Here is a 20983-nt window from a genome sequence, read left to right on the forward strand (position 1 = left end):
GCAGTGATTTAACTTTAATTGCATGATTTAAATTGTAAAATTCTTATTTGTATTTATTTTAGTCAGTACAAAAATACTACCATAATGTGTACTTATTTTACAAATTTGTGTTATGCTTTATATATTTATTTATTTATTTATTGTAAACCAAAACAAGTCTAAACAGGTTTAATTTTATTTAGTGTTCGTTTCTTGACACGTGTCATGAGATTTATATAAAACAAATATTTTAAATTTGAATTTCTCTCTCGTCTTACAGAACCTCAACAAGCAAGCATACGATCTGGCTAAAGCCTTGCTGAAGAGAACTGCTCAGGCCATAGAGCCATACATTACCAACGTGAGTAAACATGATATATTATAGTTACATTTACATAGAATGTACACCGTACCTCTCGTCGGCTGTGCCAAAATCATGCTGACTTACAAAGGTACAAGAAAGGTCTTCTCATTTATTTAAATCGTGAGTAATCCCTAATAAACCTCCATGATTTGACTCCAGACCTTTTGCTTTTGAAAACTCGTTGAGGCTTGCAACATTAACCGGAGATCAAGAGTGCCTTTCCATGCTCAAACAGCATGTTGAGCTTAAATGCGTTCATCAGTAACACCCGCATGAGCCTGCAACGCTGTTATGCTATGAATTTTATTCCCTGCAGTGCTCATTAAAAGCACTAGAGATAGTGAGAATAAGTGTGGAGGAGAATCCTTCTCAGTAACTCTTATAGAACAGCAAGGCCTAATTTACTTTCTGTTCTGTACAAGCGCTCTGTTGTAGATGGCCCCTCCCACCAATAGTTGAAGCCACTTACTCTTTAATTTTGATCTAATACCAGCTTTCTAAAACTAATCTTTAATCAACGCTATATTAAATGCTGATGCCAGATGGTAATGCAGTGAGTTTAAAGGGGTGCCGTTTTCCAGTGCCGTGCAGTTCCAGTGCTTAAAGATGCCAGTGTGTGATGTACAGTTTGGTGTCTCTCAGTTCTTTAACCAGGTACTGATGCTGGGGAAGACTTCAGTTAGTGATCTGTCAGAACATGTCTTTGACCTGATCCTGGAGCTGTACAACATCGACAGCCATCTATTGCTGTCTGTCCTGCCGCAGCTGGAGTTCAAGCTCAAGGTAAGATGGCTTGGTGATGATACATGGCATTTGGTCGTCTTTAGGGATATTAGAGAAACGTTTTGCTCGTTTGTAAAGAACTCATAATTTATTTAATGATCAAGTTTTTCAGTTTCCTTCAGTTTTCCTTCAGTTCGTTTTTCTATTTTCTAAAAATTTTATGTAAATGGTTAGCCTGTTTTATTTATTTTGGATTTAATTGACTGTATTACATTATTCTTAATTTTATTATCAAATTTTATTATTATAATTTATTTTATTATTAAATTCATTATATCAGCCATTGGCCCTTTTACTCAATCACACTAGCCACTAAAAACATGCTTAGCATGTGTTTTTTTTTTAACTATTATATACATAGTCTCAGCTTCTATTTGCATGATATTGGCATTTAAAAAAAAAAAAAAGGTATTTTTTTATTCAGTGTGTGGTTTTATTTCATTATTACTATTTTTATTATTAGTAGTATTTGTTTTTAAATGTTTTGTACTTTGGCTGTCACTAACGATTATCTTGCTGATCGAGTGAGTGATCGGTGAATTATTCTGATGATTAGTCAAGTAATCTGATAATTATAAAACATTTTATTAGTAGAGGTAATCAAAACAGACCTAAGCAAGCAATAGCCTTTAAATTACTTAAAATATATATTATAATAGCAGTGAGGCAATAATAATTGTCATATGGAGTATCAAAAGCAAGTTATCATGGGTTTTATTGAATAAAACTGTAAAAATATATAATGTATTATAAACAATAGGACTCACGTACATTATGCATTATATCAAAGGCCTGCAGAGGCCCCAGTGGCCTGACGATTGTTTTTACACTTTACAGAGTGATCTAATCCTTGTTTAATATTGACTAAACGACATTCTTTAATATTTGGCCATTTCTTCACAACATTATGTGGACATCAAAACGTGTAACTCAGAGTGAGAGTTTGAGCTCTTATTTTGAAATCGATATGAACAGTAAGCATATTTAGATAGATAATGATGTATTCTTCTGTGTTGGCGTAGGTTTATAAATTATTTACCTTACATATCTGATGAAATGGCACACGCTGTGTTTAAATAAACACAAACTCACAACAATATGCAGAGATGGAAGTTGAGATGCTCCACACATGTAAATGATAGCAGTTTGTGTGGAGCAGCATTTCCTGTAAACTGAGCCACACATACATAACTTACAGACATGTAAATAATTAAAGCGCATTTATCAAATCTGCAACGCAAATATTTAGTTGAATCATAGCGTTTGTTAATTTATAATAGTATTATGCTTTATTATTATTTTTAAATGGGTTTAATATATCATGCAGCCTTAGACAGCCGACTAATAATGCATTTCATGGATTTCATGGATTGACATGGGCAAAATGCAATCAAAGATTTTTTTATAATCAAATACTCAAATTGAATCCAGGAATCGTTACATCTCTATTATGTTTGTAATATCAGCCATTGGCCCTCCAGCTTTCTTGGTATTGGCCCTGGCCATAGACAAAACACCAGATGATAGGTGTTTTTTTTTTCTTTTCTTTTTTTTTATACTCAGCGTGTGGTTTGAACTTACCCATTGTTTAGTAAAGAATAATCTGAGGTAATTAAAAACTTGAAATGGATGATAATTGTTTATATTTATACTTGTAACTCCATTTTCTTTTTAAAAAATGGTTTAAAGGCTGAAAAGTGAAGTTTATCATTTTATAAAACTTTGCTTTTGTGAAAGTGTAAACCTTTATCTCAACTGAAAATCATGCTTGTTGCAGTCATTGCAAAATCTTAATTTTTATGATCTGGCAAAAACCATCAATTAATGTTTTTAGGCATATTGGCTGATGAAATGAGTTTATTACTGGACCTCAAGCTATTTTATTTTACCCCTGCTCTAGGACGTCTGTAATAGCTCATGATTAATATCTTATAATAGCATCGAAGCAGTACTTTGTTTATGAAATTTTTTGCTGCCTGTGGGGTTGAAAAACCTCTTCAAAACCTCGAGTATATTAGCTGTGGTCAGAACCTGATGACACACATGGTGTTTTAATGGCCAAATAAATTCTGCCCTTTAGTGACTTACTTTACCTGTCTTATGACAATGGAAAACTTGGTTCAGTTGTTTGTGAGTTAACTGAAAGGTAATAGATGCAAATTCTTTCTGCTTAAAAGTTAGGTGTTTCTAATAAATGGATATACCATTCCTGAGCGAAAAGATGCTGACACGCTGCATAAAAATAATTACACTTCAGCCGAGTCAGATTTAATCCAGCATGGCCTGAAAGCATGGTCAGCATTTTTCAAAAACTAGCAAAGGCGATTACTATCTTTTGTGTTGGCCATGTTATTAAACTTGTATACATTTTGACAAAAGCAGGTTGAGTTTGCAATTTGTCTATGAATGGATGTTAATGGTTTGTTAGGAGCTGCCTGTTCCATGTACCTTATTTAACCTCACCACTTTATTCTTTTTTTTTCTGCAAAGCACAATGACGATAAGGCTAAATCAACTAAATGGGTTCATTCAATCTTTGTGCTGTAATTAATGGCCACAGGCCTCGCTTTCTGCAATTATATCACCATGTGTGTTTTGTAGAGCAATGATAATGATGAGCGCCTGCAAGTTGTGAAGCTCCTGGCCAAGATGTTTGGTGCAAAGGATTCAGAGCTCGCTTCACAGAACAAACCTCTCTGGCAGTGCTACCTTGGGAGGTACAACTCACGTACAACACGTCCAATTACCTGTTTTCACAAACCGAGAAAAGATTCAACCGCTAGATCAAGCTGAAAGATTTTGACCATATTCGTTTTCTGTGGTTTCTTAGGTTTAATGACATCCATGTCCCTGTTCGGCTGGAATGTGTTAAGTTTGCCAGCCATTGCTTGATGAACCATCCAGACCTGGCAAAAGATCTCACAGGTACAAACTGTTCCCCTTCTTACTTTGACTTCCATTATACTTCACGACTGAGCATAAAGGTCAGCATGAAACTGAAATTGACCCTCTTTACTTTTTAAATACATGTTTTTAGTCTTATTGTGCACAATTCATTGCATCGTTTTAAAGAAAATATATTTATCCTAAATAAAGTAACAAAAATGGCAATTTGCTAGTTAGGTATTTAGGATAATGCAACCAGTCAAAAGCTTCTTCAGAAGTGGGTGCCTGTAAATTTTATTTATATAGCACATTTAAACACAGCGTAGCTGACCAAAGTGCTGAACAGAGTATTAAAAAAACAATAAGAATAAATAAAATAAAATAAGAATAAAACAACATGGAAGACAATGTACAAAAAAATACAGTACTGAGATTAGATTAAAATGCCTAGGAGAAAAGATGTTTTCAGCCTCTTTTAAAAATGATAATAGAAGGTGCAAGCCGAATATCCAGTGTCAGCTGATTCCATAAGCAAGGGGCAGCAACTGAAAAAGCTCTGTCGCCCTTGGTTTTTAAACGTGATCGAGGGACATATAAAAGATACTGATCAGCAGACCTTAATGATCTACTAGAAGAATGTGGGTTAATAAGATATTTTAAATAAGAGGGGGCTTGATCATGAAGAGCTTTAAAAACAAACAAAATAATTTTAAACTGAATTCTGAAATGGACTGGGAGCCAATGAAGCTATGTTAAGATCGGGGTGATATGGTCAAATTTCTTTGCTCTGGTTAACATCCTTGCAGCTGCATTTTGAACCATCTAGAGGTGAGAAATGGTTAACTGAGGAAGGCCCAAATACAAGGAGTTGCAATAATCTAAACGCGATGTGATAAAAGCATGAATGACCTTCTCCAAATCTTGAAACGACAAGAATGATTTAAGTTTAGAAATAATCAGTAGTTGATAAAAACTATTTTTAACAACTGATTTTAATTGCTTGGTTAAGCATAATTCAGAGTCCAAGATGACACCTAGGTTCCTGACCTGAGAAGAAACTGAGGGGAAATGATTGCCAAGTTCCTTAATAAGCCCGTTTCTCAATTTCGGGGGACCAAAAAACAATTTTTTTAGCTTCATTAATTTGGAGAAAGTTATTTTTTAACCATTTCTTGACATCATCTGTCAAGACTGTTGAATGGAATCAGCAGCTTTCAATGGGATATACAACTGGGTATCATCAGTGTATAGATGTAATGAAACATTTTCCCCTTTAGTAATATTCCCTAATGGAAGCATACAGAAGTTAAAAAGGAGCGGGCCCAAAATGGAACCCTGAGGGACACCACTAATAATAGGAGCTGAAGAAGAGAAAAATTTACCCAATGATACAGAAAAGGACCTGTCTCTAAGATATGAAGTGAACCACTGTAAGGCGTACCCTTGATACCAATCAAATGCTCTAAACGCCAAAGAAGTACATCATGATCAACTGTATCAAATGCAGCTGTAAGATCTAGTAGCATTAAAACAGCATTTTTACCAGCATCAACTGCAAGTAAAATATCATTAGATACCTTTAACAAAGCAGACTCTGTGCTATGATAAGCAGTGAAGCCAGATTGGAAAGGTTCCAATAAATTTGCTAAATTTAAAAACAGGATCAAATGTGATTGCACAACTTTTTCTTACAACTTTGACAAGAAAGACAGCTTGGAGACAGGGCGATAATTATTTAAAGAACCTTCATCCAAACCCTGTTTCTTAAGCAAAGGTTGAACAACAGCATGCTTAAAACTATTTGGCACTAATCCAGCATCCAAAGATGAATTTATCAACACTTGGATAGTGGGGCCAATTTAATAGAAAGATGCTTTTATAATCTCTGAGGGAAGGACATTAAGTTGGGTGGAAGTTATTTTTTTATTTCTCTCATACATTTCATTTGGTTGACCGGATCACCCAGAAGGATGTAATTTCCACAATTTATGCACTGCAAACATGTTTTTAATAAAAACAACAACTTTTTAAAAATATATAAAATATTTATTTAATATATTTTAGTAATTTATCATATATATATATATATATATATATATATATATATATATATATATATATATATATATATATATATATACATACACACATTTTCATTTTAGCAATTTATTTATTGATAAAATGTTTATATAAAATGCATCACAATGCCAGGAAAATGAGAATGCACATTAAACCAAATTTTGCAAGAAAGTAGTCACCACAATCTACTGCAGACCTTTGTCTAATTTATTGAATGTATATATATTTTTTATGCATTTTCATAAATATAATAGTGTTTGTATGTGTATATTATTTTAGTGTTTCTATGTATAAAATGTATTCACATTTAAATGCATTCCAGTTTTTTATATATATTGAATGCATGACACAGTGAAAGTGATGCATTTTCACAATACACCAAATTGTGCATGTTTTCTTTTCTCCTGCAGAGTACTTGAAAGTAAGGTCACATGATCCAGAGGAGGCAATTCGACACGACGTCATTGTGTCCATTGTGACAGCTTCCAAAAAGGACCTCTCTCTCGTCAATGATCACCTGCTGAACTTTGTGAGGGAGAGGACTCTGGACAAGAGGGTATGTGCCAGGCTCTCTTTATGCTTGTTTGTTTGCTGTCTCTTAAACATTCTTTATTAGTGCGGCAGTCATTTTATTTCATACGTATTATCTTAGGGCCTTTTCTCCCATTAGTACCCCAAATGAACCAGAGACTGACATCACTGCATTCAGGGCAGAGCCGAGCTGGAATACATTAGCTTCTTGTTTCTTTCCAGGCACGCTCCATTTCTTCTCCCTATAATTTAATCAGCAGTCTCCTTTAGCCACCCGAGCTAGAGGGAATGGAATAATATAAATTGGACTATAACTCGCATATAACCATTCCTCAGCCTTTTCAAAATGCTTTTAGGGAGGAATTTAATTGAAGGCCCCTCTGTGTTCCTGGACAAATGACACCACAGTATTCAAGGTGTATGTCCATCTCGTCCTATTACACCTTGTTTGCTTCTGCTTGCCATACGTAAGATGTGGTTTGATGCAGGAACTGGCAAATCAGGCTTTTCAGCTTTAGCTAAGTGGATGTTCTGTAATTTTTGTGTCTTGGTAAAACTTCAAAAAACCTCTGACAAATTCATGCTGAGGCAAAATGTGACTACAGTCAGTAATGTCTCCCTTTTTATAGTTTTTTTTTTTTTTTTTTTTACTTTTATTTTTTTTCGGTAGCATTTTTCCAAATTTTAGTAAACTGCCCATCTATAGATGGGTTAGGAAGTACTTTTTTTTTCTTGAAAGAAATTAATACTTATTTTGTAATAATTACAAAAAGTTCGCAGTTACATGTTCCTTTTTTGGACGTTCGGCACGTTCTTTTGGGAAAGTATACTTGAATTTGAAAAATGCAATATTCCTGATATTTTCAAATTTTACATCGTCAAAATTATTTCGATATTATCGCTAATATTCGATATATCGCCCAGTCTTAATTTAAAGAAAATTTTGCTTCAGAAACCACCCCAAGCAAAAAAAAAAAAAAACCTTGTACCTGTAAAATATCTGTTTTCTATCTTACTGGGCTGCTGACCAAGTCAATGTATTAATACTGGCTCTAGTCGTTTAATTTTTACACCAGATCTACAGAATCTCACTAAGTAGAGATTCCCGTTGTGTTATCTTGCAGTGGCGGGTCCGTAAGGAGGCTATGATGGGTCTGGCTCAGATCTATAAGAAGTACGCCTTACAGGCGGAGGCCGGCAAAGAGGCAGCCAAGCAGATCTCCTGGATCAAAGACAAACTGCTTCACATTTACTACCAGAACAGCATCGATGACCGGTGAGTAAAGCTGATAAGCCGGTAGTCTTTCAATATTTGTATGACATCCCTGACTATTTTAAATTCAAGCTTTATATATAGAGTACCTATTTGGTCAGTAGTGAATGTTGCTTCCAGTCAGTACTTGGATATTAAGGGGGCTTTCACACTAGCACTTTTGGTGCCCACCTGGGTTCGATTGACAGAGTTCGTTATGTTGGATGATAGGAATGCTGTCTTCCGAACTCTGGTGCGTACCTGCTAACTGTACGCGTTGCTTCTCTCAAAAGACACTAAAGCAGCATTAAGAGGCGCGGATAACAGTTATTTTAGAAGCAAAAATGCAGTGAGCAGCAAAATAGATTTATACTTTTGCTAAAACACTGCAGAAAACAACAACGCTGGAAATATAGTAATTTTATCTATAATACATATATGACTCTGACCATTCAAACCAGGTTTGTGACAAGACATTTTTAATCTACATTTAGCATTATTAATTAGGGATGGGTCACGATTTTCGAATATTCGATTAGTCGATTTAATGACCGATTATCCATTAGGCTTTGCGATTATTTTCTAAGGATGTGAACCGTGCCTGAGCACGTCTTACCCCCAAAGCACGGTTCGGTTGACTAATGTAATGGCTCCGTGCTGCGCTCGGACATGGTTCGTTGAAAGAGGTGGACCAGAGGAGGTTCAGTTTAGGGTGCGGTACCATAGACCGTATAAAAACAGTGCGCATGCAGTGTGAGCGCTAACCGCGCTGGAGCAGGGAACTACTGATAGGTGAAGCATGATTACTTGAACATTTCTGAGCGGCAAGCGCAATAGATTTATAAAGCAATATGTTGTGTGAGGGTCTTCTGTGTCACCGTGTCCCACACGACTCAAAATAATGAACCACAAAGTTAACAGAACGATGCACTCCACTGTGCTGACCGAGAAACTTCCTGTTTCCCTCGTATTAAGTCGTGATTACGAGCTAGCTGCATTAAAATGATTTGTTATTTGTTGAAGGAATAAAATGTAATATTCCACTGGTTTGATAACCATAATCATTTTTTAAACCATTTAAAAATTCGACTCTATGTTGATTTTTCTGAAGTAAATACTGTTATGTGACTATTCACAAGCCTTTAATTATGGTATAAATGCTTGGAAATAATATGTAACATTTTAATCGCAATAAGCTTTGGGCTTTGTTACTTTTATTATAACACAAAGCCTCAGGCTTCTGTCAATTTTAAGATAAAATACAAACAAATGTTTTTACGCTCTTTAATCTGTAGTGAGATATTCGCCTCCTTTCATGCGGCATGTGAATCAATATGTTCCGGTTTAATATTTGCAGCACGAAAATAATAACAAAAAATATTTGAATGCATGTTGAAAAAAAAAAAACTGAACAATTTAATACCAACGTGTGTCTCGTGAAATACATCAATTCGAGTTAAAAAAAATCGTCAGTAAGCCTATTGCTGTTTTCTGTTTTAAACGTGAATAACAGGTGCCAATTACCTTTTTTTTTGGCACAGTATACAGGTGTAATATATTAAATTTTACTTAATGCAATGTAACAATGATTTCATTGTTGTAATTTTGACTTAATTCCTAAAATATTATGACGCTAATCTTTTTTTTCTCTTTTTTTTTTCTCTTTTTTTTTTGAGAAGGATAAACGGACAAAAATGCTCAACTCACTGTCTTGCGCTGGCCGCTTTGTGGCTATTTAAAAAAACAAACAAACTTGAATTTAACAAACATAAAATGTTCCAATCATATTTCAGAATTAAATTAATAAAGAATCTAAATGAAATATGACAACTTTGCCATTAAAAACAAAAACTAAACTATTATAATGGCTGCAACAGCAGCTGTTTAATGAGGACAGTGACTCAGGAGGAATCTGATTAGCCCCGGGCCAGGCCATGTAAGGCTAGATATTAGTTCCCTCATTTCAATTAAAAGCTCCCCCTCGGTTTGGTGGACCCATATGAGTACTACCTACTTTTTTCATGGAAGGGGACAGAATCTGACATGGTAGAAGAGATGGACAGAACACCGGCCCGGAGCGTGAAGTGCAGTGTGAGCACAGGCCAGAGGGGGAAGGGAGACAATGCCAGAGGGTGGTGCCAATAACTGTAGACATGCTCATTTTTTATTTACATAAAAATATGAAATAGGTTATTGTTATAAATACAGACATTAAAATTTATGTTTAAATTAGTGTCGTCATTCAGGCTGTTCACAATGTTTTAGTGCGTAATGTGTTTTATGATATTCTGTTTTAGCACATTGTGTTTTAAGCCTAATATTCATGTCTGAATTAATGTTCAAATCTTAAATAATCTGTAAACTTTTTAAAAAAATGCTATGAATGTTCATGCTCATTTTAAAAATAGAAATGTCCTAGTCTCTTACAGTCTTAGCAGTTGATAATCGACGGACTGTTATGTTAATAGGGCTGTCAACGAATATTCTAAATTCGAATGTGTATTCGAATAGTTTTTAAAAAACGAATTTCGAAGGTGAAAATTAATATTCGAATAAAAAAAAAATGTGGAAAAAAAGGCCAGCGGTAGTAGAGGTGTGGTTGTCAGCTTTTCGAGTGGGCGCGCTAGCGCGCCTGAGGGTTCAGGGACAGGTCACAACCTCACAGGAGTCGCACTGTCTGGCACAGCATCACTGCTGAAAGTTGACGCGTCTTCATGGAAGATGCCAGCAATTGCAGAGCCCAACTCGACCGCAGCAGAGAAAATGAGGTAAAATTGTTGACCCGCGAGATTGTTGTATGCAAGCTATTTAAGATACAGTTAGCATACCATTCGACAACTAGCAACATGAGGTCACATCTCAAAAATGTGCACCCAAATGAGCATGGCATAATGTGTGGATTCCAGCTAAACAGTCACGTCTTGACACTTAACGTTACTTTGCATCGCCCGCCGCAAGCACTTTCTCTGCAACATGACAAGAGTCCATAACGGATAAAATAATTTTGTTCATTTGTAAGGCCATGAGACCGATCAGTATCGCGGATGGGGCAGGCTTCGGGGAGTTCTGTCAAGCAATGGATCCGAGGTTTGATTATTTATCATTTCATGTCAAAGTTCCATGTTTACCACAGCACAGCTCGCTCGGAGCATTCAATGTCAGTTCTATATGCTGTAAAACTAATATTAATATTTGTTTCAATCACTGAATGAAGCCTGTTATATTTGGGAAAACAGTCGCGACCTTAAATAGCTTGCACAAAAATGTGTTTGTTCATTTAAACCATTATGCGCAGAGAACGTGAGGGTGAGAGAGCGTGAGGTCTGCAGTCTTGGCCATTAGTTGATTTCCTTGTTTTTGTGTAGGTAATAAGTTGTCATATATGTTTAAACTTAAATAGACTATCTATACAAGTAGTTATGTCTCTTTGTATTATTTTTGCCTGTTATTGACGTAATGCGCGTCATTGACAACATGCGCAACCAGATGTTCGAATAGTTCGAATATTCGTGTATTTTTTAGAGGGAATATTCGAACGTCAATTTTGAGCAATTTTGACAGCCCTATATGTTAATAAGTGTCATCATTCAGTTATGTTATATTAATGTTTCGGCAATCATACAACCATCAGTTGGCTTGGGTTAGGATAGACCTTTCTCTAATTAACTAAACAGTTTGTTATCATACAGATTGAAAGCCTGAATAGTCTCTCTCCCTCTCTCCCTTTTTATGGGGGTGTGTTTGTGCGTGCGTGTGCGGGCGGGGGGCGATTATCGACTACTAATCGAATAATACACAGCAATTATGGATTATTACTTTTGCTTGAAATGCACATCCCTATTATTAATCAGTATGTTATGAGCATTTTAAAGTAAACATAATTATTAAAATTGGGGAAATTATTTGTAGATGGCAAGAAACGGGAACATCAACTTTAAAATTAACAGTTAATATGGATGCACGGAAATGCAAATTTTCGACAGAAGCTGAATACACTGGGCAGAAGGCCAAAAACCGAACATGGTTTTTTGAGTTTTTTCCCCCTGTATTTTGCCCATTTTTTTCATCATTGCATAAATTAAATTGCCAAAATGTGCTTTTTACAGTTTTGTCTTGCTTTAAAAAAAACAAAAAAACAATGAATTACAAAACAACAATTTAAAATATTTAACACTGAACATTTTTTATAACATTTTTTAACACTGAATGATTTTTGAGTCTTTCCCTGACAGTTTTAAATGCTTCCACATTGATCACACATTTGATTGTATCTTGTCATTGTTTGGTACATTTTATTCTGTCTTTTTTGCTTATTCATAAGAACATAGCAAGAGGTTTTTTTTTCTTCTATTTTTTGCTATTTCCAGCCTAATAATTCTGGTTGCTGAACATTCGGTGTATCCCTACTAGTTATCTTAGTTTTCCTTATCAATAGCACAATTTTGTTCATTTAACATTCTACTCTGAACCCCCAGTATTTTCTTTTGTCTCATGGCATTCTGCCTTGCATATGTATTTAAACATTTTAAAAATAATAATAATAATAGCTAGATGAAACATCTGATCTTATATTTTCGTATTTATATAATTAGACTCAACTGATGATTTTTTTTTTATATATAGAAAAATTCTCAAATCAAATAAGTTTCTGTATAACCAAAATATTGACACAATTTCCTGTAGTTGAAGTTTTAAGAAAGCTGCCTTTTCGGTGTTGATTTTAAGATGTTGTTGAAAAAGACTTTGAATGAGGTGTGAAGTCTGTAAGAGTTTGTTATAAAACAGAATCTGCTGTATGATAGAGCTCTGTTGGGTAATTGGATTTTATGAAGTTGATCGAAAGCAGTTGGAATTTAAGGACCACTGCAGGACGGAGGATTTTATATTCTGCCGTTTACAGCAAAAGTTCTAAGATTGTACTGATGCCATGACACGTGTCAAAAGTCTGCCAGGTGCCCCCTCGACATTAAATATGCAGTCGTTTCTTTAAGGCTTGAAGCTAATTTTAGATGCATTGACAGCCAGTGGGCATCTTTTTTTTCAAATGAGAATAAAAAAAATTACCTCTGAGTGGCTGTGCACTTTGGGCTGAAAACGAGAACTGTGGAAATTCTCAGGTGATTGAATTGAAGGATTCTGCAGAGCTTCCTGAACACGTCGTAAAGAGAGAACAGTGATGTCACCAGACAGACGCTTGCAGACAGACGCAATATTTCTTATTTCTGTTGTGGTATTTAATACTTTTTGTGGAAACCATTATGCACTTTTTTCGGGATTCTTTGATGGATAGGAAGTTCAAAAGAACAGCTGACACTGACTTTTGAACACTAATATATTTACTTTAACAGAAGGCATCATAGCAAACCAGTTTTTTAATTTGCAAGTTGAATGTAAATAAGATGGTGCAGTACTGGCCGGTTAGGTGAAACTGTCCTGTCTGCCATCTTTATTCTTGAGCACTGTCCATAAGGAGGTACATAAGGCATAGTGAATGCATTATAATGCACAAAGACCACCTTTTGTAATATCTTATTATATACAGGCCTCAAATAAACTGTTACCACAGATTCGCCCCACACTGAACCCAAAACTGAAGACACAGGAAAAGAGAAAAGCAGAGATGGTTGTAATTTGTGGCTTGCAACTCATTTTCATTTGTAATGTGAATGCATATGCGGAGTTCATTTGTGGTCTTTTTTTTTTTTTTTTGAAACATGATTCTCTATCCTAGTGTTTTGTGCTTTGCAACAAGTACTATTTATTTTCAAGCCTTCCTGGTGTGTTGCAAAAAGTTTGTTCAAATTGTGCCCATTTTGAACTCCTGCCGGATGAGTTGGTTTATAATGTTATTGCATCATTAAAACATGTAATGACAACTGTGCAAATGCAATTCTATGTTATGATTGGGTCATCAATATGAGATTTGAGCTCACTTGAATGTTGTCTAAGATAATTTAAATGTGGGTAATAACATATCAAATAATATATATATATATATATATATATATATATATATATATATATGTGTGTGTGTATATAAAAATATTATTATTATTATTATTACTATTATAAATATATTATTTATTTGTAAGAAATATCAGATCTGATTTTTATTTTATTTTTTCCCTAAGGTTGCTTGTGGAGAGAATCTTCGCCCAATATCTCGTGCCTCACAATCTAGAGACTACAGAGCGAATGAAGTGTCTGTATTACTTGTATGCCACATTGGATGGAAATGCTGTCAAGTAGGTGCAGTAATTCTTGTTTTATTCTAAAACAGAGATGCCCAAACCAAAGTCTGCAGGCCAAAGTTGGCACCTAGTGATCTTTGTTATGCCCCCCCCCCCATTCAATTTTTAAAATAAAAAACATTCCATTAACGCATATTCATTTCTAATTAATATTTTAGTTTTAACATTTTATTTTTGGTATTGAAATGAAGGATGTCGTTTAATCAGTGAAAAGCTGACAAAGCCATGTATGCACGATGTAACATGGTCACGATGTAACATTTGCCTGCTAACCAATTATTTTTCTTATAAATAAAGCTTTGTACTTCCTGATATTCACATAAACTTGTTTCATGTAAGCAGCAGTGGAGTTGAGGTTCACTTTTGGGATCAATTTATTTTAAAAGGGGGATTGTGTCAGTTGCAAACATTGTGATTGCATTTTAAAGTACAGCAACGAGCACCATGAAACCATTTAAAAAGGCACATTCAGCGGTCTCTGTGACAGGATATAAAACAGCCAACAAAGTAAAATAACCCCAAACGTAACTGATCATAATCACATCTATTCATTTTACACTCCTACTACCAGCCTTTTATTTAGACTAAAAACCCCTGTCATTATGGTGAGGAAGCTGGTGTTTTGAGTAGAATTTGCACATCCTGTCATGCCGGTGACTATTTACCACTGCAAAAGACACATTTTGCAGTATTAAGGTTAACGTTTAATAAATTGTTAATGATCTCAAAATGTTTTAATGTAATACATTATTATAAAATATTGTTGGATTTAAGTTACATTTACTTTTGGTTCACAGCCCTCAATCAGGTTTTGTATCAAAAGGTTTGGGCACCTCTGATCTAAAAGATTTGCTTTGCTTGTTCAGAAATTGAAAAGCTGATTTTTAAACCATGCAACCTGTAAACAAAAAGTCCCACCCTTGGAAATATGTCATTATGGATAGAAAACAGTCATTTCATGTTGTATTTAAGTATTTTATGAAGTGCTTATGAGCCTGAAAAGAGATTATTGGACCTATTAAGATGTATTTGCAGCCTTGGAATGTTGATTGTGGTTGTTGTGGTCAATCTCTCTTATAGAGCTCTGAATGAAATGTGGAAGTGTCAGAACATGCTGAGACACCACGTCAAAGACCTTCTGGATCTTATAAAACAGCCAAAAGTTGGTTTTCCCTCACAGTTATTTTGTCTTAGTTCTAGCTTTTCTAATTTTATTCTATTATTTATAATATTCTTGAATATCTTTTTCTTTATTCCCCCAGTCTGATTCTTACAGTAAGGCCGTGTTCTCAAAGGTCATGGTTATCACAAGTAAGTCGTGTGAATCAAGTGCAATCTGCCTATTATGTAGTAACATGAAACATTCACTGAGAGGGAAACATCTCTTCATCTTTGCGTTGAAGGAAACCTGCCAGACCCGGGCAAGACGCAAGACTTTGTGAAGAAGCTAGCTCAGGTTCTTGAGGAGGACGAGAAGGTCAGAAAGCAACTGGAGACTCTTGTGAGCCCATCCTGTTCATGCAAACAGGCCGAAGTCTGTGTGGTAAGTACCATATTGCTTCACCTCGCAGGATAATCATGTTTTTACCGTAGCAATTGAAGTTAGTGGCTGTGTTTACACCTCACAGAAAGAAATCACCAAAAAACTGGGCAGCCCCAAACAGCCCAGCAATCCTTTCCTAGAGATGGTGAAGTTTTTATTGGAGAGGATAGCGCCTGTTCATATCGACACAGAATCCATCAGGTACATTAAGACTTTTAAATACCGGTAGTAAATGTACTATCATTTACACACAGTCTCACTCCTTCCTCTCTCTGCAGTGCACTTATCAAACAGGTAAACAAATCTATAGAAGGAACTGCCGATGATGAAGATGAAGGAGTCCCGACCGAGCAAGCAATCAGAGCTGGCCTGGAGCTGCTGAAGGTGAATAAGTCTTTAGATGTGTTAAAAACAATGGATTGTGTCCATGTTGGAAATGAGTCAAACTTACCAGTGCTATGGCATTTTCATTACTGAAGTTTAAGTCAGAGATGCCATTAAACGGATTTGAGAAACAGATTTTTTTTTTTTAGGCATCTTGGCCCAATAAACTGACAACAGACCATATCGCTCAGCCCTATTACAAATATGTAAAATTACAAAGTAACATTTTTATCATAAGTTTGATGTATGTGTCTTTACGCTCCTCAGGTCCTGTCCTTCACCCACCCTGTGTCATTCCACTCTGCTGAGACCTTCGAGTCTTTGCTTGGCTGTCTGAAAATGGATGATGAGAAGGTTGCAGAAGCTGCACTGCAGATCTTTAAAAACACTGGCAGCAAATTGGAGGAGAGCTTCCCACACATCAAATCGTACGTTTGAGTCCGTCTCTTGGCCCGCACTGATCAGAAAAGCACATCTGGGTTTTATTCAAGAGGAGAAACGCTGCTTGATTTGCTCCATCAATTTAAATGTTTCAAACATGCTTATGTTTATTGAAGACCGTTTTGCATTACTTGATTTCTGAGATGTTCCGTCACATTTATGCAAAACTAATTTCTGTTGTGCTGTACAGTCATCCATAAAGTTGGATGGTGCCATTCGCTCCTGCTTAGTTGACTTCGTTTTGCCCCCTAGAGTCCTTTTATCAGTACTGCAGCACAAAGCAAAGAAGGGTCCGCCTCGCCAGGCCAAATATGCCATCCATTGCATCCATGCAATGTTTGCCAACAGAGACACACACTTTGCACAGATATTTGAGGTAAGATCGTTAAGGACAGAAAATATCTGGAATCATGTTTTTATCATTTTGTTGTGCTTCTGAATTGAACTTTTCTTTGCCACAGAGAACTTCACATACACACTTTAAAACTTTCTCTGAAGCTCTGGAATTCTAACCAATGGCTTTCTATTTGCCACAGCCTCTGCATAAGAGTCTAGACACAGACAACATGGAACAGCTCATCACCCCTTTAACGACGCTGGGACACCTGGCCATGCTGGCCCCAGAACAGTTTGCAGCGCCGCTCAAATCTTTGGTGGCCAATTTCATCGTTAAAGACCTGCTAATGAACGACCGGGTAAGTGATAGCATTGATCATTACGATGAGAAGACAAAGCAATCAATGTGATGCATTATGTAAAAATGCATTTTTATGTTTTGCCTTCTGGTGAAGTAGTGCATTATGCGGCAATCAAAATTACTCTGGATTGCGCAGGTGTGCATGATGTTCTTAATGTGCATTGTGAACACAATGGTGTCTTTTCTTTTCTTTCCTTTTTTTATTTTTATTTTTTTTTACATTTGTGTAGTGTTGTCAAAAGACCCGGTACTTCGGTACCAAGTCGGTACTGAAAAAATGAAAATGTGACGGTACCAGGTTTCTTTAAGTACCGGTAGTACCAAGGTCCCGTTCAAACCCGGTTCTTGACGCATACAGCGCTATGATTTCCGCGAAGCAGAGGACGCGGACGGAATCTCAAAATCCAGTCATGAAAATGAAACTTACATTTTAATATGGACAGTCAAAGAATTTATCAAAGTTAGCATAAAATAATCAAATCAAATCTCCATATGGACCAGTATTTTTAAATGTTAAGCCGCAAAAGTTGGTTGAAATCTGAATCCTGCATGTTCTGCGTGTCTCTGTGTGAATGAATGAATGGCAGAGACCTGCGGGTTTGTTTACTACATAGCAACCCTCTAAATTGCGAGTACACCACTCGCATATGCTACTAAATCTTCCTTCTGGCGACTAAATGATTTCTAATATTAGCCAATGGCTATAAAATTCTGAGATTTTACTCGCCATTGTGTGAGTTGGAGGCTAAGTATAAGTTTAGCTCAGATATATGTTCACTCGCCGAACACACTCTGACTGAGCGCTTTAAAGTTTCACTCTCAGTCAGGCGATCTGTGTGATTCAGTTCATCTCAATGGATGCACAGCGCACCTGTGTTTAATGTACCTCTAGTGTGAAGGCGCACAGATCGCTGTCGCTTTCTCTCTCACACACGCAGAGACCGAGAGATAGACTTGACGCACTACATTAAACTATTCTTAGTTGTATTTTCCTGTCAAAATAGTGGCATATCTATGGAAATCTTCAGCTTTTAGCTGGGTTTTCCGATAACGTAAGTGTGTGGAGTTAATGCGCAAATGGCAATCTCATTGGCTGGCGCTCACCTATTATCGTTCGTTTTGATTTCAACAAATAAGTTCGAGCAAATGCACAAAACCTGATTAATATTCATGAATCCAGCAGCTAATTAATACTTCGTAATCTTTAGTGTGTTTTTATAGTTCTTCTTATTAGAATTGGTATCAATATATCTTATCAGTATTCTTGTTAGTTTTTCTCACCTCCTTTTTTTTTTTTTTTTACAGAATCACTGAATGACCAAAAAAGCACCACCACCATTCCAGTTAAAATGTTCATTTAATTTGACTAATATGCATTTAAACATGGTTATCAAGTTTACTTCTAATTACTAAAGTTCTAATTATATATCAGTCTGGCGACTGAAATATTTAATGGCAATTCAATTGCAGAGGTGTCCGTAGAGGGTTGCATAGACTGAAGCGCGTGACATTTGCAGTGATTTCAGCATCTGCCATCTCAATGAGGACATAAATACATAAACAATATCACCAGAACTGTTCTGAGTCACTTCACAAGCATTTTACCATTTCATTTGAGTAAAACCTGTGTCAGTTTAAAGGTATTCATGGCAACCCGTCAAAATAAGTTCATTTTTACAAGAAGGCATTGTGCTAGAAATATTACTATTATTTAGTAGAATGTATGTGATACTGCTACTACTGTTGAAAAAATTGATCAAACTTTTTAAAGAAATAAATCACACAATATTTCTTCCATGTTTTAATTTTAATAGCAAATCCTTTATTTACCAAAAAATAGAATGTGTTCAAATTTCATTAATTAAAAGACAAATAAAATTTGGGTGAAACTTGTTTACTGTTTTTTGTATAATTGTATTACTTGTAAAAAAAACTTTAATCACAATTTTAAATAAGTATAAAGAATGGCATTGGTTTTATTTTTAGTGATAAAAAGTTTTTTTATTTTTTATTAGCATATTGTGTTTTGCTTTGGTACCGAAATTGGTACCGAGAACCGTGGATTTTCACTGGTATCGGTACCGAATACTGAAATTTTGGTACCGTGACAACACTACATTTGTGTATTTTTAGATGTTACAGGATGTGCCTAAATATGTATATAAATAAATAAAAAAATCTTTCTTTTTTATATATTACTGTTCCAGTGGTCCAATGTCAATAAAAAAGCCTATATTTAAAAATGTATTAAATATTAATGTATTATTTTTTCTGAAGCCTTTAAAGGCTTTTTAAAAAGCTGTATTCAAAACCAAAAAAAATAGCAAAAGCCATTAGACATTTAAATCATGATAATGGAAATCATAGCTGATCTAGAGAACAGCATTAAATATGCATGTTGTTTATTTGCCTCTAGCATTAACTAATTTAGACTTATTGAATTAATGTGATTTCATGGGGATGTGCTTGCTTAAGGCTTAAATCAACCCAGTATATAATTATAAGAGTAAATGGGTGAGAAAGTAAAAAAAAAAAAAAAAACAGAAGAGATCCTTTTCACTGATCTCAGTTGATTGACCTTGTGGGCATAGATTTATTTCATTTTGCAGTGGTTTTAAAGCAAGTTGTGTGCTTTAATATACATAGACGTGCGACACATCACTTTTGTAACACAAAGTGTTTATTTTTTAGTTGTAACCTTGTTAGCAAACTTTCAGACCAAGCAATAAAGGATCCTCCTCACTCTCGGGTTTTGAGGCATTTGATACTGATCTAGATTTTCTGTTTGCTGCAAAGATTCCTGGCAAGAAAACCACCAAGCTGTGGGTCCCGGATGATGAAGTCTCTCCTGAAACATTGGCTAAGGTAAGACGCAGCTATGATTTGACTTGCCATTATTATTCATTTTTATTGAAGAAAGTACCAGAGTGATTCATTTCTTAGCCAGTATTGCATAGATTCCCAACAGAAATGGATAGATGGGTTCTTTTCCTTTTTTTTTTTACTCCTTTACATTGTAAATAGATGACACCTCAGCTTGCACTCACAGGAGATGATACCGAGGAGTGAAGTATGTTCAGTGTTTCTCTGTCTCTGTGTGTCTCAGATTCAGGGTCTGAAACTGATGGTCAGATGGCTGCTCGGTGTGAAGAACAACCAGAGTAAATCTGGCAACTCCACTCTGAGAATGCTGACGGCTATCCTGAGCAGCGACGGTGATCTGACGGAGCAGGGCAAGATGGGGTGAGTGACATTTGCAACACTTTTGACAAATATACTGTTCAGAAGTTGAAGGTCTGTAGACAAAATGTTGTTTTTGAAAGGAGTCTCTTTATGCTCACCAAGGCTGCATTTATTTGATTAAAATCCAGTAATTACAGTAATATTGTGAAATAGTTTTACAATTTAAAACTGTTTTCTAATTTAATATATTTTACTGTCTATTTTATTCCCTGGATTGTCAGCAGCCAGCACTCAAGTCTTTAGTGACAACATGGCCTTTCAGAAATCATTGTGATATGCTGATTTAGTGATAAAGTTGTGCTGCTTAATATTACATAATTTTTTGTGGAAGTAGAACTTGAAAAGCCAGAAGTAAACGTCAGTTCTTTATAGGATGATTATTTTTTATTTTACCTTAAAATTACATCGACTTAATAATTTGATTTAAAAATCACCTGCTGTAGCAAAATGAAGTGTTTCATTCATCCAATTAAAAAAATTAGGGTAATGATTCACATATATATATATATATATATATATATATATATATATATATATATATATATATATA

The 20983-nt window shown here is 35.4% G+C and overlaps 1 protein-coding gene across 2 annotated transcripts in view; it reads left to right on the top strand.

Annotated features, from left to right (window-relative positions):
- LOC132123526 (sister chromatid cohesion protein PDS5 homolog B-like) overlaps positions 1 to 20983 on the top strand; it is a 57020-nt gene that overhangs the window by 16508 nt on the left and 19529 nt on the right. For both annotated transcript variants that reach the window (XM_059534191.1, XM_059534192.1), the window contains exons 7-23: positions 260 to 340; positions 986 to 1126; positions 3728 to 3843; positions 3957 to 4051; positions 6502 to 6647; positions 7747 to 7898; positions 14006 to 14119; positions 15206 to 15287; positions 15388 to 15436; positions 15529 to 15668; positions 15754 to 15869; positions 15947 to 16052; positions 16320 to 16480; positions 16746 to 16869; positions 17030 to 17188; positions 19987 to 20055; positions 20297 to 20433. In XM_059534191.1, coding sequence (XP_059390174.1) covers positions 260 to 340; positions 986 to 1126; positions 3728 to 3843; positions 3957 to 4051; positions 6502 to 6647; positions 7747 to 7898; positions 14006 to 14119; positions 15206 to 15287; positions 15388 to 15436; positions 15529 to 15668; positions 15754 to 15869; positions 15947 to 16052; positions 16320 to 16480; positions 16746 to 16869; positions 17030 to 17188; positions 19987 to 20055; positions 20297 to 20433 — 1988 coding nt within the window. The remainder of the gene's footprint in view (positions 1 to 259; positions 341 to 985; positions 1127 to 3727; positions 3844 to 3956; positions 4052 to 6501; positions 6648 to 7746; positions 7899 to 14005; positions 14120 to 15205; positions 15288 to 15387; positions 15437 to 15528; positions 15669 to 15753; positions 15870 to 15946; positions 16053 to 16319; positions 16481 to 16745; positions 16870 to 17029; positions 17189 to 19986; positions 20056 to 20296; positions 20434 to 20983) is intronic.

The sequence above is a fragment of the Carassius carassius genome, chromosome 41 (assembly GCF_963082965.1).
Source record: "Carassius carassius chromosome 41, fCarCar2.1, whole genome shotgun sequence".
In the NCBI taxonomy this organism is placed as follows: Eukaryota; Metazoa; Chordata; class Actinopteri; order Cypriniformes; family Cyprinidae; genus Carassius; species Carassius carassius.